The sequence below is a fragment of the Palaemon carinicauda genome, chromosome 3 (assembly GCF_036898095.1).
Source record: "Palaemon carinicauda isolate YSFRI2023 chromosome 3, ASM3689809v2, whole genome shotgun sequence".
Lineage (NCBI taxonomy): Eukaryota > Metazoa > Arthropoda > Malacostraca > Decapoda > Palaemonidae > Palaemon > Palaemon carinicauda.
In genome coordinates, this window is record NC_090727.1 from 127,060,546 (window position 1) to 127,082,576 (window position 22,031).

At 43.4% G+C, this 22,031-nt stretch overlaps 2 protein-coding genes across 4 annotated transcripts in view; one reads left to right on the forward strand and one right to left on the reverse strand.

Annotated features, from left to right (window-relative positions):
- The window catches only part of LOC137638483 (uncharacterized), a 218,822-nt gene that overhangs the window by 22,118 nt on the left and 174,673 nt on the right, over positions 1 to 22,031 (forward strand). The window lies entirely within an intron of this gene.
- The window catches only part of LOC137638482 (tripartite motif-containing protein 59-like), a 234,968-nt gene that overhangs the window by 1,113 nt on the left and 211,824 nt on the right, over positions 1 to 22,031 (reverse strand). Inside the window, exons 1-4 of one of the 3 annotated variants that reach the window (XM_068370573.1) lie at positions 15,684 to 15,919; positions 1,173 to 1,862; positions 775 to 864; positions 194 to 373 (exon numbers count right to left, since the gene is read on the reverse strand). In XM_068370573.1, coding sequence (XP_068226674.1) covers positions 194 to 373; positions 775 to 864; positions 1,173 to 1,862; positions 15,684 to 15,686 — 963 coding nt within the window. In that variant the 5' untranslated portion in view covers positions 15,687 to 15,919. Of the gene's footprint in view, positions 1 to 193; positions 374 to 774; positions 865 to 1,172; positions 1,863 to 15,683; positions 15,920 to 22,031 lie in introns of those variants that run through there. The other 2 variants (XM_068370574.1, XM_068370575.1) reach the window with 2 other exon arrangements.

Consider the following 22,031-nt stretch of genomic DNA (forward strand, 5'->3'; position numbering starts at 1 on the left):
TACTTCATTGTTGATATAGTATATATTTTTTTTCTGAGATCACGCCATAAAAAAAATGAGATCGCATAACAAAACCGCATTGTTTAAACATTTATTCACAATGTAATAATCACCGAAAATCTTAATAAAGGACTTTTTCTCAAAGAATTTGATGCTTTAAAACCAGCGAATTCAAATATTGAAATAAACTGACCTTCAGGATGAAGCATCTTGGCGGTAAAGTTCCTTCCTTGAGACAGGTAAAAGAGGCTACGCGGTTGGCCCCTATGTCTATTCGAGCCACCATCTGTTTCCCATTGGACCCTTTCACAACGAAGATCTGTCTTGAGTCAATTGATCGAAATAGACTACCACAACTCCCGAGGTAACTAGCCTGAAATAAGTTCTTATCTTCATAAAGCAAAAAGACTAATATTGGAACACTGGATATTGCTTCAACACTCTAGTAATTTGTGCCCTTCTAGCTCGGAAAAGTTTCCTAGTCGCTGATTGGTTAGAATTATCTTGTCCAATCCATCAGCGAGCAGGAAACCTTTTCGGGGTAAAAGGGCACCCCTGCGAGACGGTGCAAATCTGCCTCACTAAAAAGAATTGACTATAGTTGCTGTCCATTTTTCAATATTTAATTTTCTGTTGTTTTGATTACTATTAGAGAGTTAAAAGTATTTTGGTGCACATTATGTAACTTATTTGTTATAACAATTTACTGATTTTACATTTTGCAAAACAGTTTATCTTTTTTAAGTGATATAACGAAAATTAAACAAATCTTACTTTGATGATCACTTGGGAATCATTTTCAATTCTTCTTCTTTTCATTTCTTCTACGATGTTATCCAAGTTTATTTTCATGTTGAGAATTTCCTGTAACGAACAAATTAAAAAAAAAAAAAAACGAAAAATATCAACCATGCATAATAATAACTCGTAAGAAAATTTACTTTGGTAAATTTGTTCATGAAAAAAATTATCAAAATTTACCTTCTTGCATAATTTATGGAAAACTTGAATAATACTTTGGGAATGTCTTTGGCTACAAGATGAGTGAATTAAAAGTAGTTCAGAATGGCTACATTTAAAGGGGAGAGAGAGAGAGAGAGAGAGAGAGAGAGAGAGAGAGAGAGAGAGAGAGAGAGAGAGAGAGAGAGAGAGAGAGAGAGAGAGAAACTAACCTTGCCAATATCTGCATCTCGTTTGCATTTCAGAAGATCCTGAGATTCCCGTATCTGATCCTGTATTTCATTGAATACGGTTTCTGCTTCATCAATAACAGCTGAGGTGAAGTCTGTAGAGGAAGCCAGTTGAGCATCAAAGTTTATCAGTTTCATTTTACTTAGAAATCCGAGACATAATGCATTCTGCATCTGTTCTATATTTTGATCAATATTGCTCAGCGTTTCAGAATGCGACATTTTAATCCCTTTTAGCTTCTCCATCAATCCATCAATATCTTTATCAGCTTCTTGAATAAGAAATTTCATGTCTCTGTAGGTTGCAATGGCTTCTGCAACCTGGTCCATAGTTTCATTAAAGTCTTTGATACCTTTATTGATACAATTCTTACGAAAACCCTCATTGAACCTTTGTATGGACGTCTTAAGTTCACAGGAAGAGGACGCATTGGATAATTTGGGCTTGGAAGACAGCTGGATAACCAAGTCCAAGACAATTCTGTTAACGGTCAAATCTTCGGCCGAAGTAGCTGCAAATTCTTTCCTGCAGGATGGACAAGATTTCCTATTCGTTGCAATAATTCCATCGATGCAATGGCCACATAGTGTGTGAGAACATGGCAACAATCTGGGGCAATATTCTTCGCTGAATGCATTGCAGCAGATGTCACATTCCAGGATATTGGAACTCTGCAAAAGGAAAATAGTGCGAATGTCACATTCCAAGACATGGGAAGTCTGCAAAAGGACAATAGTGCGAATGTCACATTCCAAGACATGGGAAGTCTGCAAAAGGAAAATAGTGCAAATGTCACATTCTAAGACATTGGAAGTCTGCAAAAGGAAAATAGTGCAAATGTCACATTCTAAGACATTGGAACTCTGCAAAAGGAAAATAGTGCGAATGTCACATTCCAAGACATGGGAAGTCTGCAAAAGGAAAATAGTGCAAATGTCACATTCTAAGACATTGGAAGTCTGCAAAAGGAAAATAGTGCAAATGTCACATTCTAAGACATTGGAACTCTGCAAAAGGAAAATAGTGCGAATGTCACATTCCAAGACATGGGAAGTCTGCAAAAGGAAAATAGTGCAAATTTTACATCCCAGGATATTGGAAGTCTGCAAAAGGAAAATAGTGCAAATGTCACATTCTAAGACATTGGAAGTCTGCAAAAGGAAAATAGTGCAAATGTCACATTCTAAGACATTGGAAGTCTGCAAAAGGAAATTAGTGCAAATGTCACATTCTAAGACATTGGAAGTCTTCAAAAGGAAATTAGTGCAAATGTCACATTCTAAGACATTGAAAGTCTGCAAAAGAAAATTAGTGCAAATGTCACATTCTAAGACATTGGAAGTCTGCAAAAGGAAATTAGTGCAAATGTCACATTCTAAGACATTGGAAGTCTGCAAAAGGAAAATAGTGCAAATGTCACATTCTAAGACATTGGAAGTCTGCAAAAGGAAATTAGTGCAAATGTCATATTCTAAGACATTGGAAGTCTGCAAAAGGAAATTAGTGAAAATGTCACATTCCAGGATATTGGAAGTCTGCAAAAGGGAATTAGTGCAAATGTCACATTCTAAGACATTGGAAGTCTGCAAAAGGAAAATAGTGCAAATGTCACATTCTATGACATTGGAAGTCTTCAAAAGGAAATTAGTGCAAATGTCACATTCTAAGACATTGGAAGTCTGCAAAAGGAAATTAGTGCAAATGTCACATTCTAAGACATTGGGAGTCTGCAAAAGGAAAATAGTGCAAATGTCACATTCTAAGACATTGGAAGTCATTAAAAGGAAATTAGTGCAAATGTCACATTCCAGGATATTGGAATTTTGCAAGAGGAAAATAGTGCAAATGTCACATTCTAAGACATTGGAAGTCTGCAAAAGGAAAATAGTGCAAATGTCACATTCTAAGACATTGGAAATCTGCAAAAGGAAATTCGTGCAAATGTCACATTCTAAGACATTGGAAGTCTGCAAAAGGAAAATAGTGCAAATGTCACATTCTAAGACATTGGAAGTCTGCAAAAGGAAATTAGTACAAATGTCACATTCCAGGATATTGGAATTTTGCAAGAGGAAAATAGTGCAAATGTCACATTCTAAGACATTGGAATTTTGCAAGAGGAAAATAGTGCAAATGTCACATTCTAAGACATTGGAAGTCTGCAAAAGGAAATTAGTGCAAATGTCACATTCTAAGACATTGGAAGTCTGCAAAAGGAAATTAGTGCAAATGTCACATTCTAAGACATTGGAAGTCTGCAAAAGGAAAATAGTGCAAATGTCACATTCTAAGACATTGGAAGTCTGCTAAAGGAAAATAGTGCGAATGTCACATTCTAAGACATTGGAAGTCTGCAAAAGGAAAATAGTGCAAATGTCACATTCTAAGACATTGGAAGTCTGCAAAACGAAATTAGTGCAAATGTCACATTCTAAGACATTGGAAGTCTGCAAAAGGAAAATAGTGCAAATGTCACATTCTAAGACATTGGAAGTCTGCAAAAGGAAATTAGTGCAAATGTCACATTCTAAGACATTGGAAGTCTTCAACAGGAAAATAGTGCAAATGTCACATTCCAGGATATTGGAATTTTGCAAGAGGAAAATAGTGCAAATGTCACATTCTAAGACATTGGAAGTCTGCAAAAGGAAAATAGTGCAAATGTCACATTCTAAGACATTGGAAGTCTGCAAAAGGAAATTAGTGCAAATGTCACATTCTAAGACATTAGAAGTCTGCACAAGGAAATTAGTGCAAATGTCACATTCTAAGACATTGGAAGTCTGCACAAGGAAAATAGTTCAAATGTCACATTCTAAGACATTGGAAGTCTGCAAAAGGAAAATAGTGCAAATGTCACATTCTAAGACATTGGAACTCTGCAAAAGGAAATTAGTGCAAATGTCACATTCTAAGACATTGGAAGTCTGCAAAACGAAATTAGTGCAAATGTCACATTCCAAGACATTGGAAGTCTGCAAAAGGAAATTAGTGCAAATGTCACATTCTAAGACATTGGAAGTCTGCAAAAGGAAATTAGTGCAAATGTCACATTCTAAGACATTGGAAGTCTTCAAAAGGAAATTAGTGCAAATGTCACATTCCAGGATATTGGAATTTTGCAAGAGGAAAATAGTGCAAATGTCACATTCTAAGACATTGGAAATCTGCAAACTAATGTCACATTCCAGGATATTGGAATTTTGCAAAAGGAAAATGGTGCAAGTGGCATATTTAGCTGGCAAGGAATGTTCAGTTAAGAAAGCATTGATTATTTTCATTAACTTGGAGAAATCATTTAAGGTGTTTGTGAGTTAAATTGTCAGCACATATTTCATGAAAATTAAAACTCAGCTTATACCATCTTTTCTTTCATGTCAAATTGGGTCTGTAAATAAATTTACGTAGCCTTCTGCTTCAATGCTGTTGATTATTTTTCAAATATTTTATTTTAAATGTTCATAACTTCTTATATCGTTCATTTATTTTTTTTCCTCACTGGGCTATTTTTTTCCTGATGGAGCCGTTGGGCTTATAGCATCTTGATTTTCTAACTAAGGTTGTAGCATAGCTAGTAGTAGTAGTAGTAGTAGTAGTAGTAGTAGTAGCCAAGCTACAACCCTAGTTGGAAAAACAAGATGCTATAAGCCCAAGGAATTTAATGGGGAAAAATAGCCCAGTGAGGAAAGGAAATAAGGAAATAAATAAGTGATGAGAATAAATTAACAATAAATAAGGAAATAAATAAGTGATGAGAATAAATTAACAATAAATAAGTGATGAGAATAAATTAACAATAAATAAGGAAATAAATAAGTGATGAGAATAAATCATTCTAAAAACAGTAACAACCTCAAAACAAATATGTTTTATATAAACTATTAACGTCAAACCAGACATATCATATATAAACTATAAAAAGACTCTTGTCAGCCTGGTCAACATAAAAAACATTAATAATAATAATAATAATAATAATAATAATAATAATAAAGTAACCTGCATCAACGTACAATCTCAAAAAAAAAAAAACCATGAACCATAAGACTCTTGTCAGCCTGGTCAACATAAAAAACAATAATAATAATAATAATAATAATAATAATAATAATAATAATAATAATAATAATAAAGTAGCTTGCATCAACGTACAATCTCAAAAAAAAAACCATGAACCATAACTAGCTTTCTTTTCCGAATTTGCCAATCATATCCGTGACGTCATTCTCTCTCAGGTAATCACTATCACCCAATTGCTAATCTTCCTTTTGAATTTGATGCCTCTTTTGTAAAATAGAGCCTTAAGCCCATCCCCCTTTTTTTCATAAGGAAAGGCCAATCTACTCAACTCCATAACGAGTATAGGAATGTGATATCTGGTGTTCCTCGTGGTAGTGCTCTTGGCCCATTACTTTTCATACTATATACACATGACATGTGGATTAGTCTAGAAAACAAGCTTGTTGCATATGCAGATGATCCTACTCTCTTTGCATTAATTCCATCTCCTGAATGTAGATCTGGGGTTGCTGAATCCCTTAATAAATCCTGCTTCTGAGAACGACGAGTAAGTGGTTCTTACCAAGTGATAACATGAAATTCAGGAGTTATTGAGTTTATGAGAACGTTTAAATGACTTCAAAGAATTCTTACTAACTGATAGCAAGAGACAGAAGGTTTTTGTGCCGGAATAAGTATTCATCGGCTTCTAATATTGTAAGTACAATACTTTAATCGTCTTTCACTGTTAGTGTAAGGTAAAGGGGACGGGTGGGGGCGGTGATTTGCAGTATCCCCACTCCAAGTATTCGCAAGCATAAGTTAGGTTAAGGGATTACCTTGGGGTAGTCGATATCCCCTTGACTGTATAATCAAATCAATGTCGAGCACAGTCATCATGGAAAAAGGGATTGAAATAATGGTGACTTTTTTGCTAGCTTTCCCAGAAAAACATGGTTTATCAGTGTATTTACAATGGGTTTGATGACTTTCTAATAGAACTCGTAGACTAATGGAGATCAGAATGTAATATATACACACAAATAAATAAATAAATAAAATGAAAACACATCTCGATAAACATAATCGAAGCACTTAGATGAGTCAGTTTTTGGCTTCTTTCTGAAGGACTTTCTATTGGGAGTTTGGTGTATAGTTCTGGAACATCATAGCTGAGAGCTCTAAAACCAACAGTCATTGTACACCTTGGTTCCAATAACTTGAAACCATCTTTAACTATTCTCATGTCGACACGATTTGTTGGCTGCACAATTTGTACCAATTCTCCTTGACATTTTGGTCGTCCGGTTCTAACAATTTGACGTGTCATTGCACCAGTCCGTCCTCTAGCCAGTGCAATTAACGGATTTTGAGCGAAGCGAAAAATCTATTTTTGGGTGAGATAGCCATGGCGTCCTGATGGAAGGTTCCTTTTTGGTAGCTTCCTTGGGTAAATAACTACTAAGATATTCCCAGAGAATTTAACCACAGGTTATCACAGAATTCTAACTTCTGGAGCGAGTATCCTAAAGGTTTCCCTTTTAAGACATCGTATATCAACAGGGGACGCATGTATTAACGCGCCACATAGCTATCTACACGCCGAACAGAGTTAACACTTCGGTGTGTAAGGGCGGAGAATAGCTGGGAGCCGTTCCACAGCTAATCTCGTCCGTGGCTACTTTTGGTACTCAAGACGTAAACAAACGGGCGCCATTGCTAAATGACGTCACGTCCGTCCTCATCCTGAAGCCAGTTGCTTGCCGATCACCATGATACAGCAGAGCAGGGTGGGACCTAAAAAACTGGACGAAGTAGCAGGGAGGGTCCATCAGGACGCCATGGCTATCTCACCCAAAAATAGATTTTTCGCTTCGCTCAAAATCAATTTTTTTGGGCTCAAGCCATGGCGTCCTGATGGAAGAATACCAGAGAATCAATGTATCGTGGTAGATTTTCCCCTATTAGGTAAGTGCCAAGGGCTTTGAACAATGTAGCATAGTAATCTTAATAAAAGAACCGTAGGGAAGAATCTTCCTGCCCCCCTTGGCAGTGAAGTTCCCACGGGCCATGCCGAGATCAAAGTGGTTATCGAAGGGCTATTCACCTTGCTAGAAGAACCTGAAGAACTTGGAGACGAGACTGAATGGTTGGCATTCGTATCGGAACATTCTCGAGGGCAGACAAGTGGTGGTTGGACACTGTGTGTCGAGAAGGAGAGTTTCGTCTCTAGGGTATGAAGAGTAAGTATTCGTATTGGAATATTACATTGCGAAGGTGAATATATAATAAGGGTTAGGACCTTAGTATCTCCATGAACCATAGGGAAGGGATAATAAAACTATGACAGGCATGTATTTCATAGTATAACTAGGAGCGGATTGAGACGCACAAGTAATAAAATAGGAATTTTATTTCACAATTGCAGAAAATTAAATGAATTGCAGTAATAAGTAAAGTTAATTTACAGTAAATTATAATGTACATAGTAATAAAGACTTGCTCTTGAATCTGAAAGGGAATTTCAAATTTATTAGTAGGCACTCGTTCTCAAGGAACGTCAGTCTTTAATTAAAACACATCATGCTCTAGGCATGCGGCACTTGTGTGACGACTATGACATTTCACCTGGGATATTCACCTGGGATAAGAACAGTTATAAGAAAGCACTAAGTGTTTTCGACATCACTACGTATCGCTCGAGGGTCAACATAGGCACCCGAAGAGTTAGAGTCCCAAGTAACTCGCTGTTCTATGCAGAGTTAGGTGCAGGTTTCATAACACCACCTGCGGCTACCACAAAATGTTTGACTTCGTGCACTTGTTTCGCATAATGTTTGAAGAAAACACGCGAGGACTTCCAGCCTGTGAAGCTTTTAAGGCTTTCGAAGTCCATACTCTGAAAGAAATTCAGAGACGATGCAACTTTTCTAGGATCATGACCGGCGGGTGCACTGTCAGGATCCGCTCTGCGAATGAAGTAGGTGATTTTCGCTCTTAGTTGTTTCAGTGACAGATCGCTGCCCGATGTTTCTCCTTTGAAGAGTTGGCCTCCACCAAAGTTCGAAGTTCTGCGAAGATAGACCTTGAGGCTCTCTACTGGGCATAGAGAGGCATCTTCCTTCAGGGGGCATATTCTCCAGGGGCCCCATCTTTTGGTGGGTAATTCGTTTTTGGCGAGAAACGTCGGATCCGGGGAGAGGGTAATGTCTCCTGAATCAGTAAACAGGATGTGACCCTCTTCTCTTGACAATGCCACTATTTCGCTGACTCGGGCTCCTGAAGCAAGAGCAAAGAGAAATATAACTTTCTGAGTCAGATCCTTGAGAGGGCATGAATTATTATCCAAGTTGGAGGCGAAATGGAGCACCTTGTCCAATGACCAGGAGATCGGTTTCGGTGGGGGTGCTGGGCGTAGACGAGCGCATGCTTTCGGCAGTTTATTGAAGATGTCGCTGGACAGATCAATTTGGAAGGCATACAACAGTGGTCTAGTCAAGGCCGATTTGCAAGTCGAGATCGTATTGGCTGCTAATCCCTGTCCATGAAGGTGAATGAAGAAGGACATGCAGAAATCAATGGTGATTTCCTTAGGATTTTTTGCCTTGACGAAAGAGACCCATTTTCTCCAAGATGATTCATATTGCCGTCTTGTGGATTCGGTCTTGTATTCCTCGAGGAAGTCTAGACTTTTCTTCGAGATCCCAAACCTCTTCTTTGCGGCTAGGGAGAGAAAATCATGAGATGAAGGTCCTTGATTTTCGATGATGAAGCGAAGACAGTCGACTTCTGTACTTGTTGGGAGAGAACTGGGCCCGGGAGAGGGATCAGCTTGGGCTGCAGCTCCAGGACCAGGGGGTACCAGTTGCTCCGGGGCCACTTGGGAGCCACTAGGGCCGCTGTCCCTTTGAAGGTTCTCAACTTGGAGAGGACTTTCAGCAGAAGGTTGGTGGGAGGGAACAGGTAGATCTTGGACCATCTGTTCCAGTCCAGTGACATGGCATCCACTGCTTCTGCCTTGGGGTCCTCGTACGGGGCCACATACCGAGGAAGTTGATTGTTGACGCTCGTTGCGAAGAGATCGATCTGAAGTTCTGGGACTTGGTGAGAGATGAAGGAGAATGATCTTGCGTCTAGAGACCATTCCGACTCTATCGGGCTTGTCCGAGATAGAGCGTCCGCTGTCACGTTGCGGAATCCTTGTAGGTGAACTGCAGACAGGTGCCATTTCTTCTTCTCTGCCAGACGGAAGATTGTCAGAAGCACCTGATTTATCTGAGACATCGAACTACCACCGAGTTGTCTAGGGTTAGACGAATATGGATCGAGGGAGGCGGGGAGAGTTTCTTCAGAGTTAGAAGGACCGCCATGGCCTCCAAGATGTTGATGTGAAACGTCTTGAACAGGGGAGACCATGTGCCTTGAGCCTGTTTTTGGTGGGAGTGACCTCCCCAACCCTCCAGCGAAGCGTCCGTGTGGATGTTGAGTGATGGAGGTGGGTGTTGAAGAGGAATGGACCTTTTCAGGGCCTTTGCTTCCGACCACGGCTTGAGGAGAAGTCGAAGTCTGTTTGGGAGCCGTCTCTTGAGGTCTCTTCGAGCGATGGATGCAGAACGTCTCCAGACTCCCGCGGCATCCTTTAGCTGTGCACGAAGCACCGGGTTTGTTACTGAGGCGAACTGTAGAGAGCCTAGAACTCGTTCCTGCTGGCGTCTTGAGATCCGCTTGGATTTCAGTAGTCGCTTGACAGACCCTGCTATTTCCTTCCTTTTCTTCTGGGGGATGGAAAGGCGGTGTGACTGAAGGTTCCATTGGATTCCTAACCATTGGAACTTCTGAGCTGGAGAAAGGCGAGATTTCTTCACGTTTATCTTGAATCCCAGGTGTTCTAGGTACTGGGTGACTTTGCTGCAGGATTTTAAACAATCCTCGGGCGATGGAGCCCAGACTAGCCAATCGTCGAGGTAGGCCATCACCTGGACGTCTCGGAGGCGGAGCTGTTGTACTATGGCGTCCGCCAGCTTTGTGAAGATCCGAGGGGCCACATTGAGGACGAAGGGCATGGCCCTGAAGGCGTAGCTTTTCCTTTGGAGTCGAAATCCTAGGTAGGAGGAAGCGTGATGGTTCATTGGAACGTGCCAGTAGGCATCCGCCAGGTCTATGGAGACCGTGTAAGAACCTCGAGGCAGAAGGGTCCTTATCTGTTGAAGAGTCAGCATCTTGAACTTGTCGTTCGCTATGAACTTGTTGAGGGGGGATAAGTCCAAAATGACTCTGAGTTTGTCGGAGTCTTTCTTGGGGACACAAAACAGTCTCCCTTGGAACCTGGTGGACTTTACCTTCCTTATCACCTTCTTGTTCAAGAGATCTAGGACATATTCTTCCAGAAGGGGGGTTGATTGTTGGAAGAATTGCTGGAAGGTTGGGGGTGGTTGAGTCCAACTCCAGCCTAGACCCTTCTTGACGATGCTGTGTGCCCAGGGATCGAAGGTCCAACGATCCTGGAATTGGCGGAGTCTTCCTCCCACCGGAAGCACTTCATTGCTTCTGGTGTCCCGAAGGCTTACTGCCTCGGCCGCTAGCTCCCCTTCCTCCTCTGCCTCTGGAGGGACGGCGAGACGCGTCTCTGCCTGCACCTCTGCTTGAGCCTCTACCTTTGGGACGAAAGGTAGTCGTCTGTTGCTCGAAAGCAGGGGTGAAAACCGGTGACTGTGACAAGACCAGTTGGGTGACCAGCTGAAAGGTCTGCTGTGGCTGAGCTGCCACTTGGGGAGTAGCGGGTCCCGGAAACTGCCGTCTCTGTTGACGTTGCTGGGGTTTCTGCTTGGAGGATTTCCTCTTAGGTTGAGGTCCGTCGTCCTGGGAAGATTTCCTCTTCTTTGACATGCCCCACTTGTGGAGAAGGTTCCTGTTCTCCGTGGCGGCCTTGTCGGTGATCTCTTTCACGAGGTCAGAGGGAAAGAGGTGCTTACCCCAGATGTTGGAGGAAATCAGCCTCCGGGGTTCGTGTTTCACAGTGGCACCTGAGAACACGAATTCTCGACAGGCTCTCCGAGCCTTCATGAAGTGATACAAATCCTTCACCAGGGTTGCCATGTGGGATATGGCGAGTACCATGTAGTGGTCTGGGACTCTGGTGTCACAAGCCATGATGTCAAGTTGGACCTGGTGGGACATGGATGCTGCAAGCCTCTCCTTCGTGTCTTGTTCCCGACGAAGGAGGTGGTCGTTGAGTTTCGGGAGGTCTTCGTTAAACTGACGTCCGGCTACGTCAGGATCTAGCTTTCCCACCACGAAAGTATGCTGGATATCCTTCCAGTGTCGAGCGTCGGGGGGAGTTACTATGGAGAAGGGTCTGCACTCCTCCAGTGCAGGGCAGGGTTTTCCTTCTTCCACAGCCTTGAGGCACGCAGCAAAGGCCTTTTCCATGAAGGGAAGGACTGCATCGTCGGGTGCGACGTAAGTAAGGTGCTTCTTGCTCAGGGCCGGAAGCTTAGAGCAGGTAAAACCCCTACTTTTAAATGCAGTGGCTAGCATAGCCTGGGCCTTCGAGAGATCAAACACTATCTCCTCCTTGGGTTCGGTCTCTTCTTTAGAGGCAGGTTCAGAACGAAGCCGGACGTAACAGTCCGGGTAAGCCTCAAAGTTTGGGAAGAACTCCACATCTTCCAGGGGGACCGTGCCGATCTTATCGCTGACAAAGATCCTGCCGGTCGCAATAACCATATGCTCGGCATACCTCCAGGGGTTGGCATGTGAGCATGCAGGGAGATCCTTAACCGAGATCTTCTTCGGTTCTTTGGACCCCTTCATGGACCTGATGAACTCATGAGTTTCTTTCAGCCTGTCGTCCATAATGGCTTTGATCATCCGGAACATCTCTTGGGCGGATGGAATGGGTTCCGGGGTAGCGGAGGTAGACGGGAGAGACACTTCCGTCGGTGTAGGAGTAGGGGCGGTGATGGAAGGAGGAGCGACCTCTTGCTCCGACTCGGTGTATTCCACCTGGTCCTCTTCATCTTCCGCACCTTGGGCCATAAGGGTCTTCTCCGTGCCCTCCGAAATATCCGACATATGTTCGTCGTTCTCGGAATCCAGGTCGCACTCGTGCATGGACTGGGCCATGACTACGTCTGGTTCCACCGTAATTTGGACAGTGGGGATTAGTTCTTTGGGCACCACAGAATCGGGGGAGGCCTTTGGGAACAGAAGGGACCTCAATTCTTCAGTGGCCAGGTATGGTCCAGTGGCATTCTTCTGGAAGCCACGCACCCACTTGCGTAGTTTATCCCGAGAAGTGTCCCTGACCTCCGCTGAGGGAGGATTATGGAAGGCATCGACTAGGCGATCCTGGCAGACCATACAGCTCTGCGGGTCCCAGAACTTCAAATCCCCTTTCTTGTTGGCACAAGGGGCGTGAGTCCTACACGCCGTATGCCCGTAGAAGTGCGGGCGTTTCACAGCGCAGAAGTCGTAATCACACTTCATCTGCTCTTCCTGTAAAAGAAAGAGAAAATGAGTATGGGGGGAGTCATAAGAATGACTAAAACTAAGTTAATATTAATCATTAATTTTAACTTGATAAAGGGTGTGATGCACAGAGGAAGGGTTGAGATAGGATAGGAACATACTCCGTGCATCCCGCCCGGCTGGTTACCGTAACCTTCATCCTTGGACAATCCGAGGTGACCGAAGGCACAGGATAGAATTCAAGTAGAAGTCCATAGGGCAGATAGAATTCTATGGGAATTGTCAAGGATATAAGGTTGGGACTGAGGCCACTCAGTTCCAAATTAGGGGACTAAAAGATCCCATAGGGTAACGGCTTCCGGCAACCAGCCGCGCTAAGATACACGCAGCATGCTGGAAATCTGTGATATGCAAGAAGACAGCATGATTACCAATAGAACAGTAATAAGATACTGATCCATTTACGTAAACAAGCCATCTAATTGCAGTGTAGGGCTATCAATATCAGATGATAGCTAGTAGAAGGGGGTGCAAGTCGCCTTGACGCCTCCGGAAGGTTCCGGCAGACCGCCAGCACGCCGGAGGCCGCTCCAGCAGAGTTTCTGGCATTAGGACAGACAATATAAAAGTCAAGAGTAATACCAGGGTGGCGGCGGCACGCCGGCGGAGGGAGCGGCGGCTCCGGCAGCCGGAGGTTGCCGGCTTGGTGACAGGAACAAGGATGGTTATAGCAGAACCGGACTGCCGGCAGTGGATGCCGGCACTCCGGGGGCCGGCCGGCGGGCGGACGACCAAGCTATGAGGAAGGAGGGAGAGCCATCGGCTGGAAGCTGGCGGCAGGCGGCAGTCCCCCGGCACACGGAGGACTGGCGGCCGAGAGGATAAGGGATGAGTCACCAAGGTAGGAGGTGGGTATCGCCGACAGTGGAGGCGGCAAGGGACCGGCACCCGGATAGTGAAAGAGACAGAAGGAGGGATGTAGGGGTCCGGCCACGGACCCCCAGACATCCCGCCTGAGTGGGTGTACCCATGATAGAGGCTGACTCTATCACCCAGAAGCAGGGGCCGCAGAGGACCGGGAGCTAAGGTAGCCCAAGGGAGGGCTAGGGGACACCCAAGAGTGGGGGGGGGGGGGAAACCCCTGCATACAGAACACATCCAGTGTCTAACCCCATAGGACACTATGAAGAGTATATGTACCAGAGCGGACTGCACACAGAAGCTCAAGGTAGCCCTGTCACTCCACCCTAAGGAGGAGTTGTAGGACAGGGGACAGAAGGGTATAAACTAACCTAAGTATAGGCTAGGCCATACAAGAGATAGGTGGGGAGGGGAGAAGAGAAGGGTCTTCCATGGAGGGGGTTCTGTACCAGAGCGGCCACTGAGGAAGGGAGGACACTCCCTAGCCTAAGGTAAGGCAGCTTGACTGAAAACGGTGCATGGGTATAGTTTTAGCAAGGAACAGAACTAACCCCTCCAAAACCTAACCTAGAGCAGGGATGTACGTCCTGAACTAGGAAGGATGGAAGGCCTATCGCTATTGCAGGAAAAGTCGGAGACCTAGCCCCAGCAATAGAGGAAGAACTAGCCGTTCCTCACTCTCGGACGCAACCCTAAGGGGGAATCATTCCCTTAGGGAGGACAGAGAGGCGATAATATACTCTGATATGAGCTTGATCCCCTTACGTGGTAGGGGGAGCAAGGCTACACAGAGGGGATGCCCTAAGGCAGGGGATGGAGGAAGCATATAGGGGTCCTACATGTAGGTTAGGTTAGAAAGACACACTCTCTAACCTGTCCCCTATATGGTCCCTGAAGGCGAAAACACTTGCATCACAGTCAATAGTATTGTAAAATAATGCCACTATCTTCATAAATAAGCCTAGGATCACTGATAAATATCATGCATGAACACTGATATAGGCGCTCTGGCCTGGGGGCTATAGTAGCCAATTGGTATGGGGTCAATCGATGACCGATAAAAAAGCGTCAAAACACGATATAAAAGTTCCTAGCTATGAAGACTAAATAAACTAATAGTATCGATTAGTTAATAAGGCCGGAAGCGTTGTTGAGGCTAACTAAATAAGGCATGCAGAACAACAACGACGCCACAAAACATCAAATATCTCGAAAAGTAAAATTTTCTTTACGGTCAGAGCTTAACTAAACAATACTGGAACCTTGTACTCAACTTTCCAGAAGAAGGCGAGGCCGAAGGTAGCAGACATGACGAAGATGCAGTGAGATAAAAAGAGCGTAGGGAAAATCCGTCTAAGATAGGCGAGCTACTAGCAGAAGGACGAGGACGGACGTGATGTCATTTAGCAATGGCGCCAGTTTGTTTACGTCTCGAGTACCAAAAGTAGCCACAGACGAGATTAGCTGTGGAACGGCTCCCAGCTATTCTCCGCCCTTACACACCGAAGTGTTAACTCTGTTCGGCGTGTAGATAGCTATGTGGCGCGTTAATACATGCGTCCCCTGTTGATATACGATGTCTTAAAAGGGAAACCTTTAGGATACTCGCTCCAGAAGTTAGAATTCTGTGATAACCTGTGGTTAAATTCTCTGGGAATATCTTAGTAGTTATTTACCCAAGGAAGCTACCAAAAAGGAACCTTCCATCAGGACGCCATGGCTTGAGCCCAAAAATTTTAGTATATGGGTATTCCTTTCTTATGTGATGGACGAACTTTTATCAGTCTTTCGCTGTTTTGTAATTTCTTAGTTGCACTTTTGGTGTGTGTATTACATATATATAACATATATGATATATTTACCATATATATATATATATATAGATATTTACATATATATATATATATATATATATATATATATATATATATAATGTATGTATGTATGTATGTATGTATGTACGTACACACAACTGTACAACAACAAATGTCTACTGCAGGACAAAGGCCTCAGCCATGTAAATTCATGACTGGGATTTGTCTAGTATACACAGTACATATAATCATAAACACAAAGACAATGATGAACAGGCAAAGACTTACCATTGTCGTCACCTATCTTTTGCCTCTTCTCAAAATGACAATGTCGTATGATTGAAGTTCTGCTTAGAACTATCCGCTTTGGTCACTAGTGTTTCATGAACATGTGACCACAATCTAAACTAAATAACAAGATGGGGAAACACTGAATGGGTCCAGGATTAGTACGTGTTTTCATGCAAACAGCAAATGCAACTGGAAGTGACTGAAGAGCGGTGAAAACACTGAGACCGATCGGAGCTGACTGTGACTGTGACTAGTCGAGAGACTCGAGACACACATACACACTCATGAGGGGGGAGGGGGGGGGGTGATGAAGATATAGCAACTTCTACGAACGGAATTGGAACGAATACAAAATCTGAATTTCGCTTTTTAACTCTACAAGAGATTTCGTAGTCAGTTTTTCATTGTAAAACAAGATAGATGTATAGATATATAGACAGACAGGGAGTGAAAATACACCACTATGAATTTTACAACAAACACAGGAAGGATTGTGAATTTATGTTTCGTTGTTATGGGAAACGAGTCGTGGTTCCTACGCGTACGACGCTGTGCAATCGTTACTCATACCGAACGGACACTTCGCTTCTCCCTTTAAGAATCTACATATTTATATGCAGTTGAGTAAATCTAATTCATCTCTCGTATGAAGAGCTGTAAAATCGGCTGTGAATATAGAAAGATTTCACCTTTCAGTCCTTATATCGAGGTTCGATACGGGGTAGGACCAAGGCCGTCTCGAGTTTGACGGGATAAATGGGTCCGGATCAGGGGTGATGTGGGGAGGAGGGCGGTTGGGGGGCAGGTTAGGGAAGGAAGGATGATTGGTGCATGATTCCTCGTTCATATTCAAAAGCATTTTCTATTGGAACCACACACACACACACACACACACACACACATATATATATATATATATATATATATATATATATATATATATATATATATATATATGTGTGTGTGTGTGTGTGTATATATATATATATATATATATATATATATATATATATATATATATATATATATATATATATATATATATATATGTGTGTGTGTGTGTGTGTGTGTGTGTATGTATGTATCGCCATGATCAGCAAAGTTGTACTAGTCGAGGGCACTTATGCTAGGTTGGTTTGTTGTAAGTGTTCAGACCAAAGTCTCCTACCTTCACCAATCTGTAGTTGGCCAGTGTGGTGATGAAAACTGGCCCAACCCCATCCATGAACAAGGACATGTCTGATACCTTTGTCCAGCGGTGGACTAAAAACAGCTGCATTTGTTGATTTTTTTTTGTTCTGGTGAAAAATGGCTTTGATTATGAAGATAATGTCACTATTACTACCAGTATCATTATGTTTATTGTTCAAAGTTGGGGCGAGTGTTTTTATGTTGACCAGGCTGACATGAGTCTTTTCATAGTTTATATATGACCTATCTGTTTTTGACGCTGTTAATAGTTTATATATGACATATCTGTTTTGACGTTATTACTGTTTTTAGAATGATTTATTGTTAATTTGTTCTCATCATTTATTTATTTCCTTATTTCCTTTCCTCACTGGGCTATTTTCCCTATTAGAGCCTTTGGGCTTATAGCATCTTGCTTTTCCTACTAGGGTTGTAGCTTGGCTAGTAATAATAATAATAATATCACTACTACAACACGACGCCATGCTCATGTTCAGTGTGCGGTTTGTCAACACTTGACTTAACAAAAGGTGAGGACACTTTCGAAGATTTGAATCGAGCTGGGCCTAGGAAGTTCTTGGCTCTGGGAAGACTAACAGTCTTTCTATTCCAAGACAAAATTCTCATTTTCTCAACATATTTTGTGCCTTTATTACTGTATCTGCATCATGTAAGTACATAGAATATGACCAGGGCCTAGAGTTCTCTTGCTTGAGGGTGCACTCAGGCAAGCTATTCTATCTTATTTCTCTTCCTCTTGTTTTTATTTTAATATAGATCGTATATGAAAGATCTATATTAATTTTATTGTTAAAAGATTCATTTCAATTGTTCATTACTTCTCGTAGTTTATTTATTGTTGGTCTTTCTCATTGGGCTATTTTTCCCTGCTGCAACACTTGGGCTTATAGCATCCTGCTTTTCAAACTGGGGTTTTGGCTTAGCTAATAATAATAATAATGATAATAATAATAATAATGATAATGATATTATTATTATTATTATTATTATTATTATTATTATTAAATACGACACTAGACAGGACGACATCTTGGTGGGAGCTGTAGTTTATTTCAAAGCGCATGCGCGGACTACAACAAGTACGGTGTGCCATATGTACCATATACAACATCTCCCCTTTAAGATAGTTTGATAATTATTTAAAGTTAACAATCCATTTTCCCCTAAAGAAACACAACAGTTTTATGAATTAACATAATCCATTTCCTCCCTACATGTATTTGTGATAATACAAATAATAGTGGCCCAGCAATCAAATATAATACACTACATGGCAAACACAAATAAACTACAAGACTCAACATTTATCCACAATTAACATATGACAAATGTTGTGAATGTCTCTTGAACACTAAAACACGAACATTATTGGTTAAATGTAACATTAACATGGCTTTAACACTAAGTACATGTTCATTTTATGTCATTGACATGGTTGAGATGAAAATAAAATCATTTGATAATATACCATATCGGGTTGTTGGATTGTTTTTGTCATTCTTCCCGACGTTCTGGGGGTCACTTTGGGGTTTGGTTTGGCAGGTGTCGGGGGTGGTCCTTTGGTAGGGGTAGGGATGGGTGGTTCGGGCGCAGTCGGTCGTGGTTCAGTCTGAACTCGTAGGGTGTCAGGTGGTTCGTGACCCTTCTGCGGTGGCAACTCTCGGGTGGTGCCGGTATGAACTAGAGTTCTCCGATTGCGTCGAATAACACTTCTGTTCTCCATAGCTACCAGGTAAGATCTAGGGTTGGTCATCTGCTGTTTGATTTCACCGTAGCTAGACTGGTCTCTCACAAAGACTTTATCTCCTGGAGTGATTCAGGGAAGCTGCACAACTCTATGATGGCGGTCATGCGCTTTGGTGTACTAATTCTTGTACTCTTCTTCTCCTTCCTTGATCCTCTGATGGTCTGTTACCTGCGGTATCAGCTTAGCTGGAGCTGTCGGGACGGTACTCCTTACCTGTTGGGACATAAGGAGCTGACTTGGTGACTTGCCATTGTAGAGCGGTGCCGATCTATAGACAAGTAGTCCGAGGTAGGGGTTTTGGTTTTTACTCAGAATTGCTTTCGCTGTTCTTACGGCCCTTTCTGCTTCTCCGTAGGCTTTTGGATACCGCAGTGATGAGGTGATGTGTGTAAACCCCCAGTCTTTGCTGAATTCCTGGAACTCTCTTGATGCATACTGAGGTCCATTGTCGGATATTAAAACCTTGGGAGCTCCATGAGTGCCGAAGACTTCGCAAAGCTTCCGGATGACAGCTTGACTGGTGGAATATTCTAATTCTTTGAACTCGAGCCATCTAGAACCGTAGTCTACTATCAATACATACTGCTTCGATTTGTACTCGAACAAGTCAGTTCTCACTCTTTCCCAGATTTTGTTGGGGGGGGGGAGGTGAGAGGGCCAGGAGTGGCTGGGTTGGTTGGTCACGATGCAGGATGCAGGTTGAATAGCTTCTGCACATTACTTCTACCTGTGATGTGATAGACGGCCACCAAACACTTTCCTTCACACGGGCCTTGCATTTGGTCATACCCAGGTGTCCAGAGTGAAGTTTCTCCGGGATATTCATCTGGAGTGGCTGCGGGATGACTAGACGGTCGTCAAACATCAAGATCTCGTCGTTGATGGTGAAGTGTGGTGCCTTCTCCCAGTAGGTCTTGAGGGACGGTAAGTTGGGCATCACAGGAGGCCAGCCTTCTTTCACCCACTTCCAGATCTGCGTACAGACTGTGTTGTTCTGTTGGGCTTCTCAGACATCAAGTCTCTTGTCACTGGCAGGCAGGTGCTGGCTCGCTGAATCGTTGAACGCCTCTGTTTCCAGGCAGAAAATCTCTTCTTCCTTGGAGGGCTTCTCAACAGGTGCTCGTGAGAGGGCGTCGGCGGTCTTCTGATATACCCCTTGGACGTACTTCACTTCCGGTGAGTATCTCATGAGCCTTAGTCTGAATCTGAGGATGCGGGCTGGCAGTTTGGACAGGTCAGTTGTTGTGAGTAGTGGTACAAGTGGTCGGTGGTCTGTTTCCACGGTGAATTCGAGCCAAGCACATAGTCTGAGAATTTCGCGCACGCCCAGGTTACAGCTAGGGCTTCCTTTTCTATTACCGCGTATCTCTTCTCTGTGTCGGTAAGGGACCGAGATGCATAGTATATCCCGTTGGATGCTGTTGCTGTCAGTTTGGAGAAGGACAGCCCCAAGGCCATCTTGGCATGCATCTGCTGCGATGACACATGGTATGTTTGGGTCATAATGGGCCAGGACTTCAATTGAGGACAGCATGCATTTGATGGTGTCGAAGGCGTCTTGTTGAGCCTTGTCCCACATCCTCATTTGCTCCTTTTCAGAAGTTGGCGAAGAGGCTCGTTCACTCGGGCTAGTGTCGGTATGAATTTGGCAAGTTGGTTTGTCACGCCCATAAACCGCTGTAGCTCTGTGATGTTTCAAGGCTCTGCTAGTTCCTGGATGACTCATGTCTTATCTGGATCGACGCCGATGCCTTCTTTGGAGACGACATGACCGAGGAACTTCAAGCACGGTTGGTTGAAACAGCATTTGTTGTTCAACGTCACTCCAGCGTTTCGCAGCCTCATCAACACATTCCTCATTCTCTCATCATGTTCAGGTTTTGTCGGTGCATGAATCAGTATGTCATCCATAGGACAGATTTCCCCTTCTAGCCCATTTAGGATCTTCGACATCAGTCTGGAATACTTCTGGCGCCGAACTAATGCCGAAGGTCAGGCGATTGAAACAGAAGCGCCCGTATGACGTGGCAAAGGTTGTCAGCAGTCTGGAGTCTGGGTGCAGAGGGATCTGCCAGAAGCCAGAGTTTGCATCTAACTTACTGAAGATTGTGCTTCCCCTAATCTTCGCCAGATTGTCATCTACCTTTGCCATCGTGTGAATTTCTCTTCTGACTGCTAGGTTCAGTGGTGTTAGGTCCATACATATGCGGACCTCTCGTGATGGTTTTGGGACGACAACCATGCCGGAACACCATTCGGTTGGCTCAGTCACTGCAGAAATTACGCTATACTTCTCCATCTTCTCTAGTTGATCTTTAACTTTGGGAAGTAATAGGTGTGGCACTCGCCTCGGTGTGTATAAGCATAACGGGGTGGCATCGTCTCGCAGCGGAATCTTGTACATCTCTTTGAGCAGGCCAAGCCCCTTGAAGACTCCGGGGAACTCCTCTTTGAAGTCTTGGGACGAATCAACTGCATATTCCATGGAGGCCGGTGTGAGTAGGGCTAACGCCTGTGTAGCTGATTTAGAGAGGAGGTTTTTAGACTGATTCCTCATCACATAGACATCTTCACGATGTGTGCGCTGACCTGATTTGATCTCCGCTTGACATAGAACTCCGACGATTAGGTGGTTTTGGCTGACTCCTCCAGGGCCTCGGAACTGGTCGTTCGATTTGGATAGAACTAGACCTTGCGTCCATGGTGTTGTGTCTCCCACGACACATATCCTTGACCCACTATTGAGCTTGAATCCCGTTACATGGTTGTTGACTTCTACATCAGTAGACCAGAAATCTTCATCGATCGCATCTACGCTAATCACTTCACCAAGATATATCGCTGATGTAGAATCTGCAACGGTGATTTCTTTGCTTTCATTGGGGTACTCATAAGTACTTGGCATTTCTTCAATATCGTGAGTTGCCTTGCTTCGGCAGGCTGCGGCCCAGTGGCCTTTGTTCTTACATTTCTTGCAAGTGTCGTTTCTGGCTAGGCACTGCTCTCTTGTGTGCTTGTCTTTCCCACAATAATTGCATTTTCTCATCTTTGTAGAGTTGTCCTTGCCATCTGGTTTCTTGCCTTGGGCTGGTGACCGTTTTTGGCCTTGCTGATTCTGATGATTTGGACCATTCCGACCTTTCCTCATCATTTTCAGATGGTCAACTAGAGCTACCCCCGATATCGCTTCTTTATGGCTGCGGGACATCTCCGCCGCTCGAAGGTTCTCAATCACCCGGTTAAGGTTACGGACGGGGCGTTCTCGCAACAGTCTCTCTCGGCCAGTCTCGTCAGTTGTGCCGATAACAATTCTGTCCCTGATTAGTTCATCTTGTAGATTGCCAAACTCGCACGAATCGGCCAATCGGTGTAACCTCATCCCAAAA